This window comes from Cryptomeria japonica, chromosome 4, assembly GCF_030272615.1.
Source record: "Cryptomeria japonica chromosome 4, Sugi_1.0, whole genome shotgun sequence".
Classification (NCBI taxonomy): Eukaryota; Viridiplantae; Streptophyta; class Pinopsida; order Cupressales; family Cupressaceae; genus Cryptomeria; species Cryptomeria japonica.
In genome coordinates this window covers 616070105-616092213 of record NC_081408.1, presented here as the reverse complement: position 1 = coordinate 616092213, position 22109 = coordinate 616070105, and the positions used below count along the sequence as shown (strand labels likewise).

Below are 22109 nucleotides of genomic sequence, written 5' to 3'. Positions count from 1 at the left end.
AAGGCACACTTACAAAGTGCAAAAGAGAAAAGAATAAGAAATAAAAAACAAATTGCTTTCCGGTTAATGCTTTTTTTGATGAGGAATATAAAATTGCAAGAAATTTCAAATAGCCAACCAAGAAAAAACAAATTGTACAAGTAGGTTTTAAGAAAGAAAAAAGATGATTTCATGATCACAAGGTAGGAAGAGCTAACCTTCCTTGGAAAAAATAACCCCAAGTTATTTTGGAAGGAGCTTCAATTGAGAAAAAAAAATTGAAAATAATATTACAAATACTCAATGGTTTGATTATGAAAGACAACTTTCTAAGTAGGATTTTGAGGTAGACCTCCTTGGTCAACACTACAACAAAAATTTTCATTGCGCAAGAGATCGATATGGGTATTAAGAAATTGGGTGTTGGAAAAGAAAATGACTTGGTTGAGCTTCAAGAAAAGTATCTAAAATAGAGTATGAAAATTCTTGAACCACATGTTATGAAAATATTCAACGTGATTCAATAGGGTTAACTATATATTAGACAACTAGCCTAGTGATACATCTTTCAAGAGTGATGGTGTCAACAATCCTTCCAATTACAAGACCATAATGATAAATCCTCTATTGTATAATTATCTGGTAGTATAATATAAAATATTATTAGCAAGTGAACAAAAGAAAAATATAAACGTGCAAAAGTGCGAGTTGATTTCATGCCTAAGCATTCCACGATTGATCATGGTATTACTTGGAGGCACATCATTGAATGATTTTATGAGAAAAAGGAAGAAGCTTTTCGCTTCTTTGTTGATTTCAAAAAGGTTTTCAACACAATCTTTAGGGATAAGCTTTGGGACAAAATGGAAGAACGTAGAATTTCTATTCATCTTAGAGCGGCCATCCATAAGCTTTATGAAAAGGTTAAAGTCAAAATTAGAACTTGGACTAGCATTTCAAAAAAAATTAGAAGTAATATTGGGGTCAAACAAGGGTACCCCATACCCCTACTCTTTTTAGCTTATATATTAACAAACTTGAAGAGTGGTTAATTTTGCAAGGTAGTGATGGTGTCCACTTGGGCGAGTTTTTGATAGGGCTTCTTCTTGTTGGGAAATAAATAGGTTCCATACCAAAGATTGTGAAAAACAATCTATATCCAACAAACTAATCAAAGGATGAGATTCAAGACTTGGATAGCTGCAACATAAAAATTTGAAACTCATATGCAAATCTAAAAATTAAGTTGCCTTAATTGTGGAAAACCAAGATTAGATCCTTCTTCTTTATGATGTAATAAACAACTTGTTAATCGTGCTTAATCAACCTATATTATGTGATCTTATAAAAAATAAATAATAATAATTAACATTAGCATAAGATAGCAATAATAAGGCATAAATCAGTAACATAAGATCAACACATAACATAGGATTTACGTGGTGAAACCCTTGCAGGAAAAAACTCCACCAAGAAGATAGGACAAGCTTGCATTATCAATAATAAAAGTGCTTACAATTTACAATCATTTCCATTCTCCTCTTTGCCTCCACCATAACAACACCTATGTACATGTCAACAACCTCCTTATGCCTCCCATTTGTCCTTTGTTCTTGCAGAAAAAATCTACATTCAACTGCTACATATAAAATCCACACCCAAAGGTTGAATTTATAGAATGACAAGAGCTTCTAAACCACCAATATAGGTTCCCTATGGATCCTCTTCATTTCTCATGACCACAACCCTTGGAATGCCTCTAAGAAACTAAAACATACACCTAATTAGCTTCCAATACTTTCCCTCCAACTTAGGCTCCCATACTTGCAAGATAAATATTACATTAAATATTATAAATGACTAGATACCAAGTGACACTTATTGCCTCTTCCGTGCTCCCACTAGGAGAAGCCCATTGGTCACTCTTTTTCCACTTCCTTAAACCATTAAATATCTTATTCTAGACATCCATAAGTGGGGAATACTATATTAAATAATTATTTTTACAACCCACTTTTACCACTACTAGTGAAACCCATTGCCCCTTATGAATATATTACAAATAATGGTGAGAATTAAATATTATAAATTATTTCCCCAATACATCCTAAGTGCCCTAGGACACTTTCTAAGGATGTTGGAACCATGACATAGGATTTACAAGGTAGATGGCACCTTAATCCCAACACTTCTTTATACAGATGACCTCATTCTAATTGCTAAATTGATTCTTGGATTGCAAGAACACTTATATTTCCTTGAGCATTTTTTTAGAATGGTGAGGATGTAAGTCAATATCAACAAGATGAAAGCCATGGTTTTCTCTAATAGAAGAAAACAAAACCAACATAAGTTCTACTTTGAAGGCAATATTGTTGAAGAAGTTACAAATTATAAATATATTGGGATTAATTTTGACAACGATATAAGTTGTGAAGGTTGCAGAAAGAAGGAAAATTTAGGAGGTTGGAAAACATTTTATGCTCTTCAAAATAGATGAAGAGATGCATAATTATGGGATTGAAAAACTATCCAAACTTTTTTTGGACTTTTAGTGCTTCTAGTTGTACTTTATAGGTGTGAATTATGGGCCAACACTACCTTAGATTCAAAGTGGAAGCAAACTGAGAAAATAAAAAAAAACGCTTGATCACAAGCAAGTTCAAAATCAAAAGTTTGACTCCTTATGATATCATGTTAAATAAAACAAGAATTGATCCTATTGAAGCAATTACTATGGCGCGTCTCATGAGATATTTAAAAAGAATTGACAAAATGGAAAAAAGGTCATCAGATGGCCTAAGGTTGTTTTCAATGACATATTGTACAAAAGAAAGAAGACTTGGATGTAAAAAACCCAACAAATAGACGAGTAAATAGACTTGGATGCAAAAAAACAACAAATGGACGAGTAAGTAGAATATCTACTTGAATGCGTGCCCCACAAATAGTAAAGAGACAAAGGCTTTTGTTAGGATAAACTCCACAAGTGTACATTAGGTAAAGTGATAGGGAGAGATAAGTTATTATATCGAAGAGTTTAATCCCACTTGTGATCACCATAAAAAAGTGTACATAGGAGCTAATATTTCGTGGAGAGCTAAACTTCTTATTGCTCACTTAATAACTAACTCTCAAAAACTCTGTTGTGAAACTAGACATTGAAAAAGGCCAAAAGAAGCTTGGGAAAAACGAGTGTATATTTTTTGCACTTTTAGGGCAGTGGAATTAGACAAAAATTTATCTAGTGAGAAGATTGTTGAGAAGTTGGGGACACTCATCATCACTTTGTATAGGTAAAAGATTGAAAAGTAAAAGTCAATTTGATCAAAGAGTCTCATAAACTATCTCTAGCCTCATAGATGTTAAATTTTTCTTTCTTTTTTCTTTTTGTATACACATATCAAAACTTTTTCTTAAATTAAATACACACTAAATAAAAACAAAACAGCACAAATATATAAATTTCACCTTTACTATCCACACCTAATTAAGTTCACAATAATCCCAAAAATTTTGAAGGATGGAAAACCTCATTATCATAATCTAACCTCAACTTGCTCTATTTAAACGGAGAGGCATACTGCAATAAAAGAGGTTGAATAATTTTCTCTATCGCCTTAAATTCCGCGCAACAACGCATGACGTGACCTTTCTCTCCACAAAGCATGAGTTTAGCAATGGCGTGGGCGTGAAAAAGGTGATGAAAGGGAACCGATTCTTGTCTAAAAATTGAAAACCCCCTGAAAACTAAAACAATTTTTTAATACAAGTTAATACACAAACAAATATACTATAATAATATTTTTCAGAGTCCATAAAACAAGGGAATAAAAATAATAAGCATGCGAGTGAAAGTAAGGAGCCGCGGTAAGGCAAGGCAGGCAGGCAATGCCGTGCTATGATTACTATTATCATTATTTTTCATTTTTGTTAGTCAAATTGGAATGGAAGAAAGAACGGAAATTTAACTCCTACAGAGATTCAAAATCTTCTATCGATGGATCGGCGTCAAATTTTGGAGTAATTGGCTTAAAACCCTCGGCAATCTGTTAAGGATTCAGAATCCCATTTAAATTCTGCGTTTTGGAAAAGTTTTTGATCAAATTTTAAAAAACCCTTGTGTTTTGAAACCCTAAGGTCACAATGCGGAGCAACAGGATCTAGGAAAACCTCTGACATTTATCGCAATCCGTTGCAATGTTAAAAAGGAAGGAGCGCAGTTTGGAACAGCTTTATAAGCTACACGCCAAGCTGACAAAGCCTCGGGTGAGTCAAAGTATGGATGTTTTGAGCTCCGATTTATCATTTATTAAATGCATTTCGTTTTTGCGTGCTGTATTCATTTGTAATTAAACATAAAGCTGGTTTTCCTTCCTTATTGATTACTTTTTTCCTTAAAATCTGTGGGCCTCTGTGTTTGTACGAGTTCAATCGACTGAGTATCGTAGTTATTTAGAGGGATAATTGCCATGCATACTGCAATTTCTTGCACGGGCTGAATTATTTTCTTATTGCATACTCTGGGTTGTGGTTGAATGCAAATTTTGAAAAAGGTTGTTTTTGATCAGTGAATCGTGACACTCACCCTGAAGTCAATTAGATGTGGTGGAATGCACCGTGAGGATTAGAACATCGCCTGTTTTATAAGCCACTAAACAGGGGAATCTGCTATCAAGATTAGAACACTGTTCCACTTTCAAACCATAACCTTTTAGTCTGTTAAACTTTGCCTGTGACATGCACACACAGGAAACAGCATGAGGAGCATGTCTAACGGTGCTTGAACATTTTATTATCATTTTAATAAGCTTGGGGTAGGGTTTGAGCCCCAGACATTCACTACCCAAAGAAAAAATCCAAATGGCTATTACGCTGCCTTACAACTAGAGCATGGCGTATGGCTTGTTGAACGAATCAAAATGCCGGGCAAACCAAAACTTAAGATATTGTCCTTATATTTTTCACTTAAGGTCATAATTGTTTTGATGTTTTATTTGCTAGTATCCATAGACTTACTGAAGTAAAGAATGGCACGCACATGTAGACAATATCCTTATTATAAATATACATGTACACAATATCCTTAGTATAAATATCATTCTTTTGAAGGTGTTCTTGGTGTAGCAATGCAAAAGAGGCTAACAATTTTGAAATTAAAATGAGATGTTGTGTTCTTGTTATTCACTGGTAAAATGAGGCAATTGTTGACCACAACTTTACTTTGTTTGAAAGTAAGTTGCAGATAGGAGCCACTACTTCAGGAAAACTATGGTAGACAGAATCAGATCCAGCAAGGCCAATTTTTCAAGCCATCTTGATCTGAAGAAAATAATTTGATTATTCAAAACAGGGTTTCAACATGTAAATTACGGCTCTTCCCTTCTGTTTTTAGGTTGCCAAGTGTTATCCTCGATATTGAAGAACCTTGCTGAAGCTTGGAGAGTCTTGTTGAGTCTATTCATTTTGTCTTGTCTTGAGTCATTGCCATTCAGACTTGAGAGTTCTAAGATTGACTTGGAGAGTCACACAACTATGGGAAAAACAGAGGCTGATACTCATTCCTTTGTGGGTGCTATTTCTTTTGGAGTAACTGGAAATGCACAGTCAAAAGTGAATTTACCTTGTAAAAGTAGTGCATAGCTAATTGGATACCGCAACATAATTGGATACATAGCCGCTATTCTCTTGACACGAGTCACCAATTTTTGTGCCAATAAAACAGCAATATGTTTTTTAGAACTGTGTAAAGAGGACAAGAGATTATCTTTAGGAATTAGGAGTTTAATGCTGTGGTCATTGATTCACTATCTTCAAACGCAGCACCCAAACTGCTCACGAACACAGGTCCACTAGCCCGCAAAAATTTCAAATTATAGCTCCAAAAGAGCTCACGAAATTATGCAAAGATTTCATCAAAACCTCCAACAATTTATGAAAAATCGAAAAAACAAATTTCTGGAAATTTTTTTAGATAAGAAGCGGTTACGAATTTCTCCAAATTTTATGAAATCCCATTGGCCCGCTCTGATACCATGTTAAAATATTCGATATTATTAAACAATAGAGCGAGAGCTCTATATAAAGAATTTACAAGAGACGATGTTTCTAAAAGAAACAATTGTAAACTGAAGCTGAAAATAGAAACTAACTAAATAAACTAAAGACGACTAAGATGACCATTAAAGAAACATTACAATTTTTTAATACTCACAACTTGCGAAAATTAGTTTACTGTTTATGTGAATCATCATTCAAACTCAACAGAAAAAGTAGAATTCTCCAATTACATTCTTTACTAAAAAAAGGAGTTGACGTTGACTTAAATATGTTTTTGTTTATAAATGCTTCAAGATAAAAAGGGTGGGTGATCAATCACAATGTCCGGGCCTTCGAGGTAGAAGAAGGCAGTATTGGAGATTTGAAGTCATTATATTGCAGCAGCGGGATTCACTTTGTATAATTCTGGTGGGTGGAGTTGTCTCAGCCTTAGCTTATATAATATTACTTAAGAAAAGGATTTGATTTGAGTTAAATATGCTGTTGTGTAAAATGCTTCAAGATCAAATAGGATGGTTGATCAATTACAATATCTGTGCCTTTGAGTTAGAATGCACTAGTGCAAGATTTGAATTCATGATGTTGCCGTGGCGGGTGTCATTTTGTATACTTCTGGTGGATGGAGTTGTCTCAGCCTTGAAGCTTATAGAATAAGGTAAATTTTGTTCAGGCATATGTTGAAAGATATTCTAAGCGAAGGTATTTTTAAAGATTGTGGAAATGGATCCAATTTTATCACTGCAATGATGACAAAGGGTGTAAAGACTGCTGCCCAATGGCAGACTTTTCATTTGCAGTCAACGGAGATTTAGATTTGTAAAACTATTTCAGCAAGGCATATGATATAAAAATATGATCTTAGGCCCTAGACTTAAAAAGAATAAAAAATCTATTCAGTATGTCTTACTGTTGGGTGTATGCAATTGAAAAATACAATTTGAATTTCCTATGCCATATTTATCTCCAGGTGGTGCCCTTGTATCATTTGTGGTCTTTACTGCCTCGATCTAGGAATAATAGTAATAATTTGATGGCAAGCCTCACTGGTCACTTAACCAAATTCACCCTTCAAACACAATTTGATCAAAATTTCTTATTGCAGACAAATTATTTGAACAAGAAACTCAGAATAGATTTATTTTAACCAAAATTAAGAGCAATCAAATGCTCTGCATCTTCAATCACATCCAGAGGGAGACGGGAAGAATTACAAAATCCCAAACTCCACTACAAATTTGTGGCAGGAAATCGAACAGTTGTTCACAGTTATGAATTATCAATTACAGAGGTTTCATAATCAATACATTGGCAACATACAACAATCGTCTTCCACAGACAACTAGGACTTTGAGACAAACGTTCCTTCGACCAATGTCTCCTTTGCGCATAACTTTTGCGATTCACATTCCCTGTCCAACCCTTCCTCCAACTATCGGCCGCCTTCATACAGTTTACTGGTCGCCTGGGGGTTTCCAACTGTCAACTGTTTGTCGTCCTGTCGGTTCCTCCTGGAAACGTTCGACTTCCAACCCCAAACAACTGCCTAACTGTCGATGCCAACCAAACTGAAAAGTAACACTGTTGGGTTCAGAGAGAATAACGACTAAACACAGATAAAGCCCCCTTTCAAAACAAGTTCTGTCACAGAGACAGGAAATTCCCTTACTTTCTGTTCTACAAGGTGACAGAAGTAACTGAAGACTTGAGATATGCGTCAACATAACATAAAGAACACCCACTCCAAACAAGAAAATAAAAATCAATCAAAAACCAAAATTTCACAACATTCCACTCCAAACAAGAAAATAAAAATCAATCAAAAACCAAAATTTCACAACATTGCAAGAGCATGATGCCCCTGCATCATAATTGGTTGGTACGTTGGGTAAATTCGAACAGGTTAGCCCCCATTCATTGATGTAAATGATAGAGAGAAGGAAGGAAGAAAGAAAAAAACAAAAATTATATCAATGTTCACAACTGACCAAAAATAGGTAAATGGGATTCAAAGAGTACATTCAACCACAATGGTAAAATGCCAGGGTAAACAAGACCCTAGGTTGAGCAAGATAGTTTGTAGAAAAAACTGTATGAATTTATTTTATAACACTTTGATATTATATTGGTCTCATTATGCAATCTTTGCATAATTTGTTTATTGTAATGAGGGATCATGGATTGTGATCCAAAATGTAACAAAAATTAATCCACATAGTTTTACCTGGAACCTCTCTCATTTTCATGGACTAAGAAAAACTCCTGTTGATTAAGATCCTAGGTTATGAAAAGTAAATAAACACTAAGCATTTAAGACATGAAAATAATCAAAAGTGGTAGTACTCAACCATAAGATTTAAGACTTAAGTTCAATTACAAAGAGATTTATGAGAGGAGGGTCTTTCAATGAAGCATTTGGCCTACACTTTTGGTCTTCTCCCTTCATGCATTCTTAGGCATTTGCCAAGTTGTGCTGTTAACAATATTGCCTGTAGGAAACATTTATTCTTTATTTTTTATGTTTACAGTGAGATGCTGTTAGTTGCACATTGATGTATCGCTTTTCATTTGTTTATCCAATTTGATGTCGATGGTTCTTGAATCTTCATATGTTTTCATCAAATTTCCATATTTTTTTATTTAATATATTTTATCTTGCTAAATTATGACATGATGGACCTAAGTAATTGATGCCTTCTGATCTGTGCTCCACAAAGATGTGTCCCTGGTCCTCAAACCCCCATCCCTGTTCTCAGGCTGTCCCAAATTTTTTTGACAATGGTGAAATGTTTTGGAAATACAGTATATGGATAGAAAATGCTGTGGGAATATTTGGCTGTCCCTAAGGGGGTCAGACATCTCTGATGGCAGTCATACTTTTTATAATGTTTAAAAAATATAAATCCACCATGATATTCACCACAGTGAATATAGGCAAGATATAAAAATGGTTTTCTTATATGAGCTTGCCATCCTTTTCAATATTAAACTCTAGAAGATCTCTCTGTGTGTATTATAGTCAGATCATGAAATCTTGCTATGCAGAATTACCATCTGTTGCAGTGCATGATGTCCCAGATATCTGTAATTAGACTTGACACTAGAGAAAATGAAATGTAAAAGTGCATGATGTCAAGATTAACAAATTACAAAGCACTTATAAGAGTACTCAAAGTTATGTTACACTTCTGGGAATTATTTAGAATACAGCCATACACCTTGAATATGTTGAGCAAACAAATTAATCTATTACATTTCTCATCTTTCTACCTGCCAAAGACCATAAGATATGTATACTTCTTCCATATAGTAAGTCATATAAATCACCCTGCCAATATGACAGTGGCATACATTTTCCATAATTATATATTGACGCTGAACAATATTACATTAAAAAGTAACAGGTACTTACACAATTTTCAATCCAAATATATCAAATTTTCGATGTGCAAATGTGTATCTTCATTTGAAACAAAGTTTCATAATTATTGGACAGCATATAATTCAGGTTTGATAAATCAGCTACCAAAAATAGTGTCAACTGGGGCTGATTAAAACTTTGATTTTATCTATAGGTCAATCAATAATGGGTTTCAAATTATACTCCTGCAATTAAGTATGGAGGCCATTAAACCCTATTGTGGCATTCTGCAGATCTGTGGCACCTTTTATTGTAAGATAATAAATTAATAATGCACCCAAGTGAACTGTATCAAATATGGCAGAAACATTCAAAGCAAAGTCCTTATTGTTTTAAAGTAGGGTGTTGAGGAGCCACTAAGAACCCTGGTCAAGTTCTCAACCATTGGGACTCTGAACTTTGGAGGTGAATTTAGCACCACATTGCCCACCTTGTGTTCACAGATTTAATATTCATTGCTGTTATCCTACCATTGCCACTGACACTGCTGTTGCGATTAATTTTATCGCTGTTACACTGATCTTATACTGCTGTTATACTGCAGTCACTGTATACTTCTGCCCCCCCATCTGTGCTCAAAAATGGCCCCTGGACTGTTGTCCTTGAAACATGATCCTTAACATCCTGGCTACCGTTCCTGAAATACTGTGGTACATAGCTTTTGAGATTTTTGTTGTTCATAACTTTAATCGTCTTATCTTTCCATTTGGCTCTTTCATTTACAGCAATACATATGTTTTAATGATTAAGCCTTGTCATATGCAATTTTTAATAATTATTTTTTCACAGTATTCTTTGTTTTGATCATGTTGATCTTCATGAGCTTTTGCAGAATAACAAAATTGTGAGTTGAGAAAATCTGAGACCATATCAGTTGGGTTTGGTAAAATGCATAATATTTAGATTGGATCTGAGATACGTTTTTATGGAAGGGTTATGAAGCATGCTCAGATCCAGTCATTTTTTCAGAATGGAAGTTAACATTCTATAAGGAAGAAATAGCAATATTTGTTTAGAGAAACATTAAGTTTAAATTGCTTTTATTTTGTTTCAGCATTTTATTTGATTACAAAAAGAAAATGAAATATCATTTCATTAATTATATGTGATAACATATAGTACATGTGAGATGTGTACTGTTTTCACAGTAAGACAACTCAAATTGTGCCCCATCATAAAAAGAAATCACGCAATCAATTCATCTTTCATAGAAATTGGGAGTCATATGTTGAAAAATCATGGTTTGTCAAGATAACAAATGAGACAGTATATATCTCAGGGCATCAGATATCAAGTTATATCTCAGGAAATCAGATATTAATCTCCCCCACTTTAGTTAAATTGTTTTCACTTGAGGCAGTAACACATCTTTTCTCTGAAATTCTTTTGGTTTTTAATCTGTAGATTTTTATTTTCAGTTTTTTTAAAGGCTGAACAGATTTTTTTGAAAGAGCATTGAAAAAAATTGGAACTTAGACCTGGTAGTTTTATCAGCTGGGCAATGTCATCTCATTGGATTGTTTTCAGAAAAAGATTTTAAATAAGTGGGAAACAAAAGAGTAAAATAATCTGCAAAGAGGATATAATTCTAAAGTCATGGTAGACTCTAACTGGACTTGTACGAGTGCTGTGATAAACAAGTTCACACAATAAAATTTGTAATAAGGATAAAAAACCAAATGCGAAAAGCTTTTGTAAAATTTGAACGATAAAGACTATATTAATATCAAAGCCCTGAGAAAAGAGAATTCAGAGTACACCTAAAGCCTTTGAAAGGAACCAAGTTTCACAATTTGCGTAGTTCTAGTCAGAAACTATTTAAGAATTACAAGCTTGAAGAGAGGAAATCCACAGTCCTTGGACTTCGATTTGCATTGAGGAAATTATTTTTACTTTTGACAATGGGTTCATATGTCTTTTCTCATTTTATTCTTTTAAATTTTTTGAATATTACAATTATATATCCCTTCTTTGCCTTCTTTTTTCAATTTGTTTTACTATTGATCTCTAATTTCCTCTTGTCCATTTTTATTACTCTTTTTTGGGCTTGGTTCCTGTGTCTTTCCCTCAACCACCCCTTACACTATTTAATGGGTTTTGGTCTGCAAATTCATTTATCTTCTCTTCTCCAGCTCTGCGTCCTGATGATGAATCATAGAGTATGATTTGAAACGTTGATGGAAAAAACATAACACACAGTAAAATTTAGAAGCTCTCAAACTCAATGGCCTCAGAGAATCGTGTGTATCATTTTGTTTCTCTTTTGCTCCTTTTACAAACTTTGTGGGTAACTTTGGCAGTTGCATGGTGTTGGTGTCTTACTTGTAGTTGATTTTATTTTAAATCTGAAGATTTAAAAAATAATAATCCTGCAAATATATCAAAATAAATATTTTTTAGAGATCATTGCTACTCATTTCTTACATCTTTGGATACTCATGTAGTGTTGCCTATTAGATTATAAGAGGATCACTGGTTGACAAAGCTTTCAATATTCAAAGCATAAAAATATTATGCAATGAATTTACAATTTGAAAGATTGAAAAGTACAAAATGTGTAAACATTAAAAACTTCAACATTTTAGAGTATTGAAATAGATGTCAATGAAAGCAAAGATTGATTATATTGATATGTGATAATTACCATGTTGACATAAACAATTAAATATTAAATCATAAATACCTAGAGATGGCAGATGGAGACTGGGAGGAGAATGTGATTATTTTAAAAACATGGTATCAGTTACCTAGAGATGACTATATTTTTCTATCAATTTATAAAAGTTAAGTGCATCTATACATCGTAAGCCTTATTATTGTATCTCTTCATACTATTATCTCTGGGATTAGTTAAGGTAAGTATCTGATACAAAAAAAACTTAGAAATTTCTATGCAAGAAATAGAAAATTACAAGTCTATTAGTATATTTCTTTAATTAATTTAGCTCTTGTCAACCACATCTAAATCAGATTAAAGTGTGGTGTAATTTTATTTGTTACGTCTAAGAAATTTATGTAGGAAGTTTTCCAATTACCAAGGGATGCTTTGAGAAGGTGTATAGAGATGCAAAAAACCTACATTGCAAGTCTGCTAACAATTGGAGATGTCACCATATCTGTATTCAAAGTGGGGATGTGCTTTCAACATGGTGGATGAGTTCTAGGGGTTAGGGTACAAGTCCCTAGGTAAATATAGTTTGAAGCTGAGTTCCTTAGGTGTGAGAAAGCAGTAGCCACTAAATTGATTTCAGATCAGTGTCTATGATTAGATTTTGAGCTCAGCTTTTTCAATTTTTTTATGAATCTTTCTCGTGTTTTAAAAAATGTTGTTATGGGTGCTGCCTCCTTGATCCAATAGGTTTTTAAGTGTGCCCATGAGATGAAGTGAACCAAAATCTTCTTCTTATTTGGAATCACCAAGTGCAAAACAATTCATCTGCTGAAAGCCCATGATGAAATTATACATTGTTGCAGTCTTTTTCGTTGTATCCACTTGAATACTGTATTCTGCTATCATCCCTTAAAAAATGTTCTGGTCAACATCTCCCATTTCTGAAAACTTGTAGAACTTGTCAGCATATCTCTAAACCATGATAGAACATACCCATATCTCTGTATATTACCCTCCAAAAAAATTGTGCATTTGATTAACCACACTAGTCAACCCTAATGGTATATTTTCTCCCAAAAGTGATTTGATTGATGGCTCATGGTGAGAGATCAAAACTTTTAAGGGTCACTGACTGAGTTTGTCAACGAATTTCGTGCTCTGAAGCTTTTGGAAGAGGTTTGTGAATGAGAATGAGCACACATGTCCTATAATGATGATTTTTTTGGTGGATGTCATCCACCATGACAACAAATTAAGTTTTAAACTCTTGTCATATTGAGGCACTAAGGGTTCCCGATAAAAATCAATATTGCAATCATTATTTTTGTCAAAGAAACTGGGAGTTGCATGTTGAGAGTGCCGTTCACTAATTCATCAGGATCATGAATGAGATAGCTTTTTCAAAAGCTTGGTTGTTCTTTGTTTAAAAAAACATGTTTAAGTTTGCATTAGAAAATTTGTGCTTCCATGCATATGTGTATGGTGTTGTCGTTCTAGATTATAATAAGAGAGTTTGCCTTTCTTTGTTGCGTGGAGTATAAATGATTGGATAACTTGAAAAGTTATTCATGATACAAGAACAGTTTCCCTCACTAATTTAGCATGATTGAATTGCCAAGCTCTTAGAATAATTTGGAAAACTGTTCAGCATAAAGACAAATGTGTAATCACACACTTAACTAAATAATACAGATTTTCTAGTTCAAATAGCTAGACATGAATAAATTTAAATAGCATTATTATCTGTTCTTTTGTTTGTCTGGTGCTTTCATCTTGTATTTGTCTTCCTATAAATAATATTTTTATTTCATGCAGTTGACGGCAGTTCTGGAGGGAAATTGTCATATGCAAGGACCTGCTGATGAATTTGATTCAGAGACTGAAACAGATCTGGTAAGACAATACCACTAACAACTAATGTAATTGCTTTTTGCTTCACAGCATTAATTTTTAGAAACAAATGTGTTTGAACATTAGATAGACAATACCGTGTGCTGCAAACGGATACAGGGAGCTGCATGGTTATTGTCTTCACCTTTTGTCACCATGTCCAGCTAGTTACATTGTGGTTGTTATACATAGAAGCTGGTATTTATGGCATATACTTAATGATCTTTTGGGCTAATGCATGGGCATAAAAGTTCATTTTAGGGATCAGGGTAGCAAAATACCTCCAAATTGAGGTAAAAGACCTATGTTTTCTTGTTACTTTTTTGGCTGTAGGTGCTAAAACTATTTTTTTGTATTGGTTCAGTAGTGATCAACTCTCCCTAACATTAGTTGACCCAAATTTGAAAATTCTAAATGAAGATCTATGTGTTTTTAGATATTTGCTTGCAAATAATTTTAGATGTTATTTATTTATTTATTTTTCCCAGAGTTTTTTTTGAACCCTCTTATATATCATTTTCTTAGGAACATGGCTATTAAGGTTACAATAAATTGTTAGGTTACATCAAATGTTATAGATGCTTTGTTAAGTATGTATCATATTATTATGAATTGTATTTTTTGCATATGTAAGGAAGAATACGAAGAGTTAAATGTAGAATGAGAAACAATAGGTCTTTAAAGGAGTCCAAAGGTCATTTATATTTGTAGAAAAATAAGTGAAGTACATGATTTGGGTCTGATAGGAAAAAAAATGGCTTCTTATGCTGCCTTTTTGAATGCAATTCCATTTTTTGAAGAATTGTCCTGTGTATTATGTTGCTGCTGTATGATATTTTCTTTCATACTGCCAAAGCCGTGAATTCTCGTCTCTTTTATTTGGATTGGTTTTAAACTCAGGAATGCTAAACAATTTGATACATGGTGCTGCTTATTTTTGCACCAGTAGTAATTTTTATTGTTTAAGGATGACAGAATTTTCAAGCAACTGAAGAGAAATGGTTTCTAGCAGATATATTTCCTCTGAGCTTGATGTACAAGGAATTTGCAAATCAATGTTTTACTGACAAGTTCATTTCATGACAGATGATGTGATGTTTTATGGCTGAAAATTTGATGTTTTTACTGGACAATGCATACAACATTGGGCATTGGAGGTTGTAGGAAATATATAGTGTTTGTGGCTGAGAGTGGTGTTTTGATACTTTATACTATCTTTCGGTTATAGTGTTTTTGTATTATTAAAATAAGCTTTACTTTGTTAGCGACTTGGGCGTCCAAGGTCATTTTCAAATAAATTTTTGATCTTTGTAGGATTTTTACCAGCGTATATTTAGATCATCTCTACAATGATTAAATTCCATGAGTAGTAATTAATTTGATGATTTTCCCACATATAGTGTGGCAATCAATAATCACAATGCAAGGGGCCCAACAAAACCACACAAACACCTCTAAGCATTTGTTAGAATGCGAGAGAAAGTAGTAATGCTTGTGGAAATTTGAAGTCTTGACAACTGTTGGGATAAAATAGGTTGAAAGACTTGGACATGATTTGTAAGAAGTGGGAAGGATGCTAGTGCTATGACAATAATGATGACTTTAGGACAAAAGTGGTGCTTGCAACAAGGTTGCTATTAAGAGGAATTATTAGAGTGTGTGCAGAAACTTAAATGCATGTGCACCAATTGAAATGCAACTTTACATATTACATGTAAGGCATGAGCAATAAATCTACAAGGAAGAAGGATGCAAAGTGCTCGAGAGAGGCTTTCATGCATCTACACTAAGGGGTAGAGATCGTATTTACTTCTACTTGTACCGACAAACTAATGATGCCATTGTTGTTGACATTGGTAAAATCAAAATGGTATTCTTACTAATATAGATGTATTATTAGGAGTTAAAGGTTGTGAACACAAGAGAATCAAGGAAGAAAGGATAAGGAAGTTTGGAGACTAGTACATGCTAGGCAAGTGCTCCCTACCATGGGGAGGACTTTGTGCCAAGCCTACAATAATCAAGATAAAAGAAGAATTGAATGGCAACAGCTTGGGTTCAAGATTTCTTGCACCATCACGAGTGCAAGGGCCTTGTTAATCTATTGAAGGCAAGGAAAAATGGGTGGTGTCAGCTTGAGAACAACACACCTTGCAACACAAAATTATGAAGGTTTTAACACACAAAATGAAGTAGGTTGGTGGCATTGTAAAAGAAATGTGCCTACCCAAGGAGTAGAGTGGGGTGGTGGCCTCCCAAGGGCAACACACCTCACATCATTGCAACAATGAGGGCTTTGACACCGAAGGAGTTTAGTGGGGTGGTAGAGTCTCAAGGGTGCAAGATGCATGACACTATAAATGGGTCTCGTATTTGGGGGTTGTAGTATCCTCATCAATTTTAATATAAAATATTTACCACTGTTTAATCAGCAAGATCTTGTGAGGACAAGGTGAGAGCATATGATGAGTAAATATTATTATTCACCACTTTTTGATCACCTTGATCCCATGAGGGTGAGGTGAGAGCATAGGATAGATGAATAGTTATTTATATATATTATTGCCAATGACAATGATGCCTAGAAAGATATAACAATGGATTGCTGTAATGTACCATTTTGGGATTGCCCTAAATCCTGCCCTAGATTACTATTCTCAATTGATAAGGGAGGGTTAGAGAGAGGGTACCTTTTATCTTCTTAAGGGAAAACAATTTGTTGGTCCCTTTATTGTTTTCTGTTCTGCTAAAGTATTCTCCCTTTTAATTCTTTTTTCATTCAGATCAGAGTGTAGATCGAACTTCTGTATATATCTGCATATTAATCTATTTGTATGTGTTTTCAATCTGCATAAGGAATTCACTGGTAATCATACCCAGATGCTGTTATAAGCAATCAGTCAGTTTCGGTGTGGCTTTCTGAAGGTCTGTGTCTTTAAGTCTGATCCGCCTGTGACATTGATGCAATTCTGAGTGCAGTCTATTTCTCTCCAACTTATTCATGTGTTATGGATATATATGAAATTAAGTATGACTATCATACATATTGCAGTCTATATTAATATTACTACTGAATTCTGCATAAGAACATTATCAGGATTCATATATTAAGCATACATATTAAGCACATCTCCAACCAAGAACAAAGATGTTACTTCCTGTAACTTAATAACAGATCTGATCTGATCTGATCGATCGTGATCTCACTGGATGCTTAGATTCCTTTCCTTTATATCTCTCAATGTGAGGGAGGGGTCACACCTCTTTATCTTGTATGCCCTTTGGCAAGAGGCACACCCTTTCACCATTAGCACCCTTTGAAATAGTGCAACTCTCAACTATTTCTGCCCCTTTGAAAGGGACACGACCTTTCACAATCAGATCTGCACTTTTATTTAAATTAGATCTGCACCTCTGATTCCCCAATTATCCCCCTCAAATGAGGTTCTCTTCTCCCTTTTATATCTCATGTCTGAGGGAGTCACAACTCTTCATTTCATGTCTTTGACCATTCATTATCTTAATAAAAATTTAATTATATTCTTTTATATTTTAATTTTAATTTTAATTTTATTATCATCATTTACCATTAAATTGTATTTCAAAGTGGGGACATTACAATTGCACAAATAATATGAATATGTTACACAAATATGAGTAAAGCTTCCTCCACAATATATTGTTGCTACAGTGAACAAAATATATGCTCTCACAATATGCTAAATCTTAAAAAATACAAAACTTGTTGCAAATACAATATATAAGTTGAATTCCAAACAAAGCTTTGGATACAAATACAACCTTATTGTGAGATTACCCTCAAAAAATCAAAGGGTTTTGTCCTCTAATCTCTAGGAAACCAAAGGGGTTTTGTCTTCTCATCTCCAGAATCCAAGGGTTTTCATCCTCAAATCTTTTAAATGATCATCAAGCTCAAAATATTATAGGAAAATTGAATAAAACAGTAGATGTCTCATAGGCAACCAAGCACCTCAATATTTAGCACTAGTTGGGCACAAATTGCAACTCCTCACTTTCCCTCTTAAATCTAGCGATTAAAATATTAATGAAATTGTTTCCCTAAGGTAGTCCTCACTTTGTCATGGATACCAACTTGTAACTCTAAATTAATAAGCTGTCATAGAAATCTATCATGAGGAAGCTATTGATTGTCTTGGGTGCTACGAAAACCCACTTCTAGAATCACACGCCCCACTCAGCTATTATTTTACTATTATTTATTTCTACTACGAATTCTAATGTCTAAAGGCCCCATTATTGAAATATTTTCCTATCCTTATTAGGGAAATAATGATTGGACCTTTCCAAGGAGAATATGTCAAAGGGTGACATTAATGGGATGACAGATAAGCAACATGACAAATACCATGAGCTACATTCTAAGGGTCAAGCCACAATGAAGAGCAAGCAAGGTAAGGAGGATCATCTTCAATAGAATTAACTTTAGCATTTTGCCCTTGATGCTAGTAGGGATGAGTCATCACTTGAGGTGATGAGCGCATGCTTATACTGAGGAGGGGGAGGGGACTAGTATAAGGCAATCTTTTACTTTTTCAAATTAATAGTCACTATAATATCAATCACACAACATCAACAATTAAGAACACAATATTTAGGTGGAAACACTTTTGGGAAAAACCACAAAAAAGATTGCTTATATAAAATTCTCTTACAAACTTTGTAGGCACCAATCTATTGGGGACACCAATCCCCGCTTATCTTTATAGGCACCAATCCCCACAACTGAGCACCAGCTCAGCTAGAGAAACCAATCTCTTCTTTTAGGAGGCACCAACCTCTAAATGAGCAAAGTTTCTGCCTTCTTCAATGGATAATGATCATTTAAATCACCTTCATAATACTTACACTCTCCTTCACATATCTGTTTCAACAATATATATTTTCAAATCTGATCCAACATTTTTTAACATTTATATTCCATCTCAAATCTGCATATATTACCTTCATGATTCTGCATATATTTCCTTAATGAATCTGCATATATTTCTTTCACAAATCTGCATTTAGATGATGCACAATTTCTACACAATTTTCCTTCAAATATTTCTGCTCCAGATCTGCTTAAAATCAAAATAATTACCATTTGCGTTGCTTGCTTTTTCAACTCCCACCTTATCTCTTTTAATGCCACATCAAATGCCTCTTCATGAAGGGAGGTGATCTCTTCAAAAGGGACGACTTGTCCCAAAGGAGGCCCTTCTTCCAAAGAGGTCGACCTAATTTCCTCAAAGGTGGCAACTATGCCAAGGGAGTCTACCATAATTAAAGTAACAATGATTTAATTAGTGGCCTTTGGCCATTACAACCTCATGCAATTTCCTTCTTGGGCCAGCATTTTCCATCTTGACATCAATGACATTCTTGAATTGCGAGTACCTTTGCCATCAATGACAATTAATCCAACAATCTCCCCTTGAAACTGAAGCGTAGGTGTCCAAATGAAGCAAAAAACTTAGTTTAGCAAAATTATTGTTTTGTGTAGTCGGTAATCTCACAATTGCTTGAGTAAATACGAAAATGCTGCTTGGTAGAAGCATCTATTTTGCCTGTGAATAAATATAACTTTAATTTTGATGAATTTTGAAGTGTCAAATGAGCTTTTTGACATTTGATCTTTGACTTTTTGTGTGTGGAAGGTTAGAGGAAGCATATATCTCTTTTAAAGGTTGGTGGAGGTTGCCCCTTTGTTTAGGAGTTATCACTTTGTTTAGAGTATTTTGTAAGTCTAATTCTATGTGTTTCTAATTTTTGTGTGCGTGCGTGCGTTATTGCACTATATTGTTTTGTTATGCTCTCCATATGATGTTGCAAGTTTTATGGATATGTGATGTTGTTGAATAACCAATTTGGAGTAGAGGAAAATATTGTTAGAAAGTGCTTGCAGGTTTTCTGTGTACAATTTGTTGTTGATGAGTAGTGTGTGCCATCATTACCCTGCTTATGGATCATCCTATTCAAAATTTTGTTATGTATTGTCACCCACAAAAGCAGTCAGTCTTATGCCATCCACAGGTATTCTAGAATTGCTTCTAAATGTTTGATTTTGCATTTAGGTGAGGGAGAAGCTCAACATATGTTGATGATTCCCCCATGGAGGTGTTATTGCACATGATTCTATTTGTGTTATTGAAGATTTGTATATACCCATTGTTCCATGGAGTTTTCAAATGAGAGGATTTCAAAGATGGGTTTCGAGGATGGGCCATTAACCCAAATTTTGGGTACGGCGGCTAGCTGTGCTTATATAATATAACTATATAGTATATATACACATAATTTTTTTTTTCTTTTTAAAACCAGAGTGGGGGTAGGGAAGGGGCATCACCTCCCTTCCAAATTGAGACTTTTGCCTTTATGGCATATGCCATTTTTTATAACTTTATCACTATGTTTTCTTTGACACCAGATACTCATTATCTAACCAAATCTTCTTTCTTTAGAGAACTAACAGTGAGTTTGGGGACTTTGGTTTGTCTAAATGGTGAAGGTTGTGTAGTTGTTCATAGGAAAATCATCATTCTTGAATGATTTCATAAATTAATTACTTTCTTCTATTGTTTTAGAAACACTCTACACTAGTCAGTAAAACAAAAACAATAATAGCTAAGAGAGTGTGCATCTGACTATTAGTAAAAAAAAAATAGTAACAGTTGTGCTAAATTTAATAGTCCATTTTGCTTTCAATGCTATATAAATATTCCTCATTTCTTCTAAAGTCAACCATTTGTACTGCCATTACTTTGTCTGTCAATTCAAAGCATTGTCACAAATCAAATTTGTTATCATGATATATAGAAACCTTGTTTTACAAAAAAGGATTTTATTACTGCCCATGCCATTGGGGATTCCTGACATCTTTGACATGGTCAAAAGACTTCCGGAAGTCCCTAGGTTGTCCTGGTGATGTTGGGATGTCTGTCTGCTAGGGACATTTTGGAGACACCCTTTTCTTTTGTATGGTGTCTTGAGAACATCCCAAGTATGTTGTTGGGGTTAGGTAGGGGGATATTTTATCCTCATCCTTAAACATCCCTGTTATTGAAACTTTGCTTTTTTAGGGGGAATTCACCCCAGTGGAACTATGTATATACTAGGAGTGTAAATTTGCAAAAAGAAAGAGAGAAAATATATTGATTTCCACAAACGACCAAAAATAGATCAAAGGGATTGGAACATACAGTAGGTACTAGTAAAGGACTAGGGCAAGAAAGGAGGCCCTTGACGAAAAAGGAAAACAAAAATGAAAGCCATAGAAGGGGCAAATCCTCAAGCAAGTACAGTATTAAAAGAGGAGGGGGAAGACCTTGAAAGATAATAAACAGAAGATCATCTAAGGGAGTAACCAAAATCCTAAAGTATCCATGCTTTTGAGACGTGTCAGAGGAGCCAATGGAAATAATAAAATATCATTGATCATAGTGGGTGAACCAAATTCCTCCTGGGATTTTGTCTAGCTTGTCTATCAGCCTTGGAATTTTCTGTACAAGTATTGGCATATCATGCATTAGCTCTTTAGCAGTGATAGATATAATGCTCTTGGTTCTTTGGGCGGCCCAAGCCTTGCTACACACATGTAACATCACTAGTCTGCTATTGTGATTTCCTGCATTCATCTTGACCAGCTCCATGGTTCCTTGTGGGGTTGTACCACCCTAGGATCATTTGCATGTAGCTCTTATGCTTAGGGGTTTAGTTGTATTAGGTTTATGAACTTCTTTTGTTTATGTTTCTTCAGGCTATGGCAGTTAGTTACTTTTTCAGTCTTGGGTTTCTTTAACATAAAGCTTATTTGTTAAAGTTGAATGCACTCATTTTCAGTGTCTTGGGCCACTTTAACCTAATTTTGATTGTTTGTCAACTTTATTTCATTCTTTTTTCTGCTATTAATTGTGATCTCATCATTCGCAAGTTGTAAATACTTGAAAGTTGAATACCGTCTTATTACTGGTAACTACTCTTAAACACCACTTTACTAAGTTTTAATAGTGAATGTTGTATGCTCTGTTAGGTACATTTGTTTGTATTTTGATGCTTATCACAAATAGGAAGCATCTAAAACATTGATTTGAGGCTGAAAACATATCCAAGCCTTACAATATCATTTAATTA

General features: G+C 34.3%; 1 protein-coding gene across 8 annotated transcripts in view; it reads left to right on the top strand.

The window, feature by feature from the left end:
* Positions 1-3713: 3713 nt before the first annotated feature.
* LOC131050096 (uncharacterized) overlaps positions 3714-22109 on the top strand; it is a 56659-nt gene continuing 38263 nt past the window's right edge. For 2 of the 8 annotated variants that reach the window (XR_009106850.2, XM_057984247.2), the window contains exons 1-3: positions 3714-4002; positions 4120-4248; positions 13884-13961. Coding sequence is in view for 7 of the 8 variants with exons in the window: in XM_057984247.2 (XP_057840230.2) it covers positions 4180-4248; positions 13884-13961 (147 nt within the window). In the remaining variant the exon portion in view is untranslated. Of the gene's footprint in view, positions 4259-13883; positions 13962-22109 lie in introns of all 8 variants that reach the window. The other 6 variants (XM_057984246.2, XM_057984245.2, XM_057984243.2 and 3 more) reach the window with 6 other exon arrangements.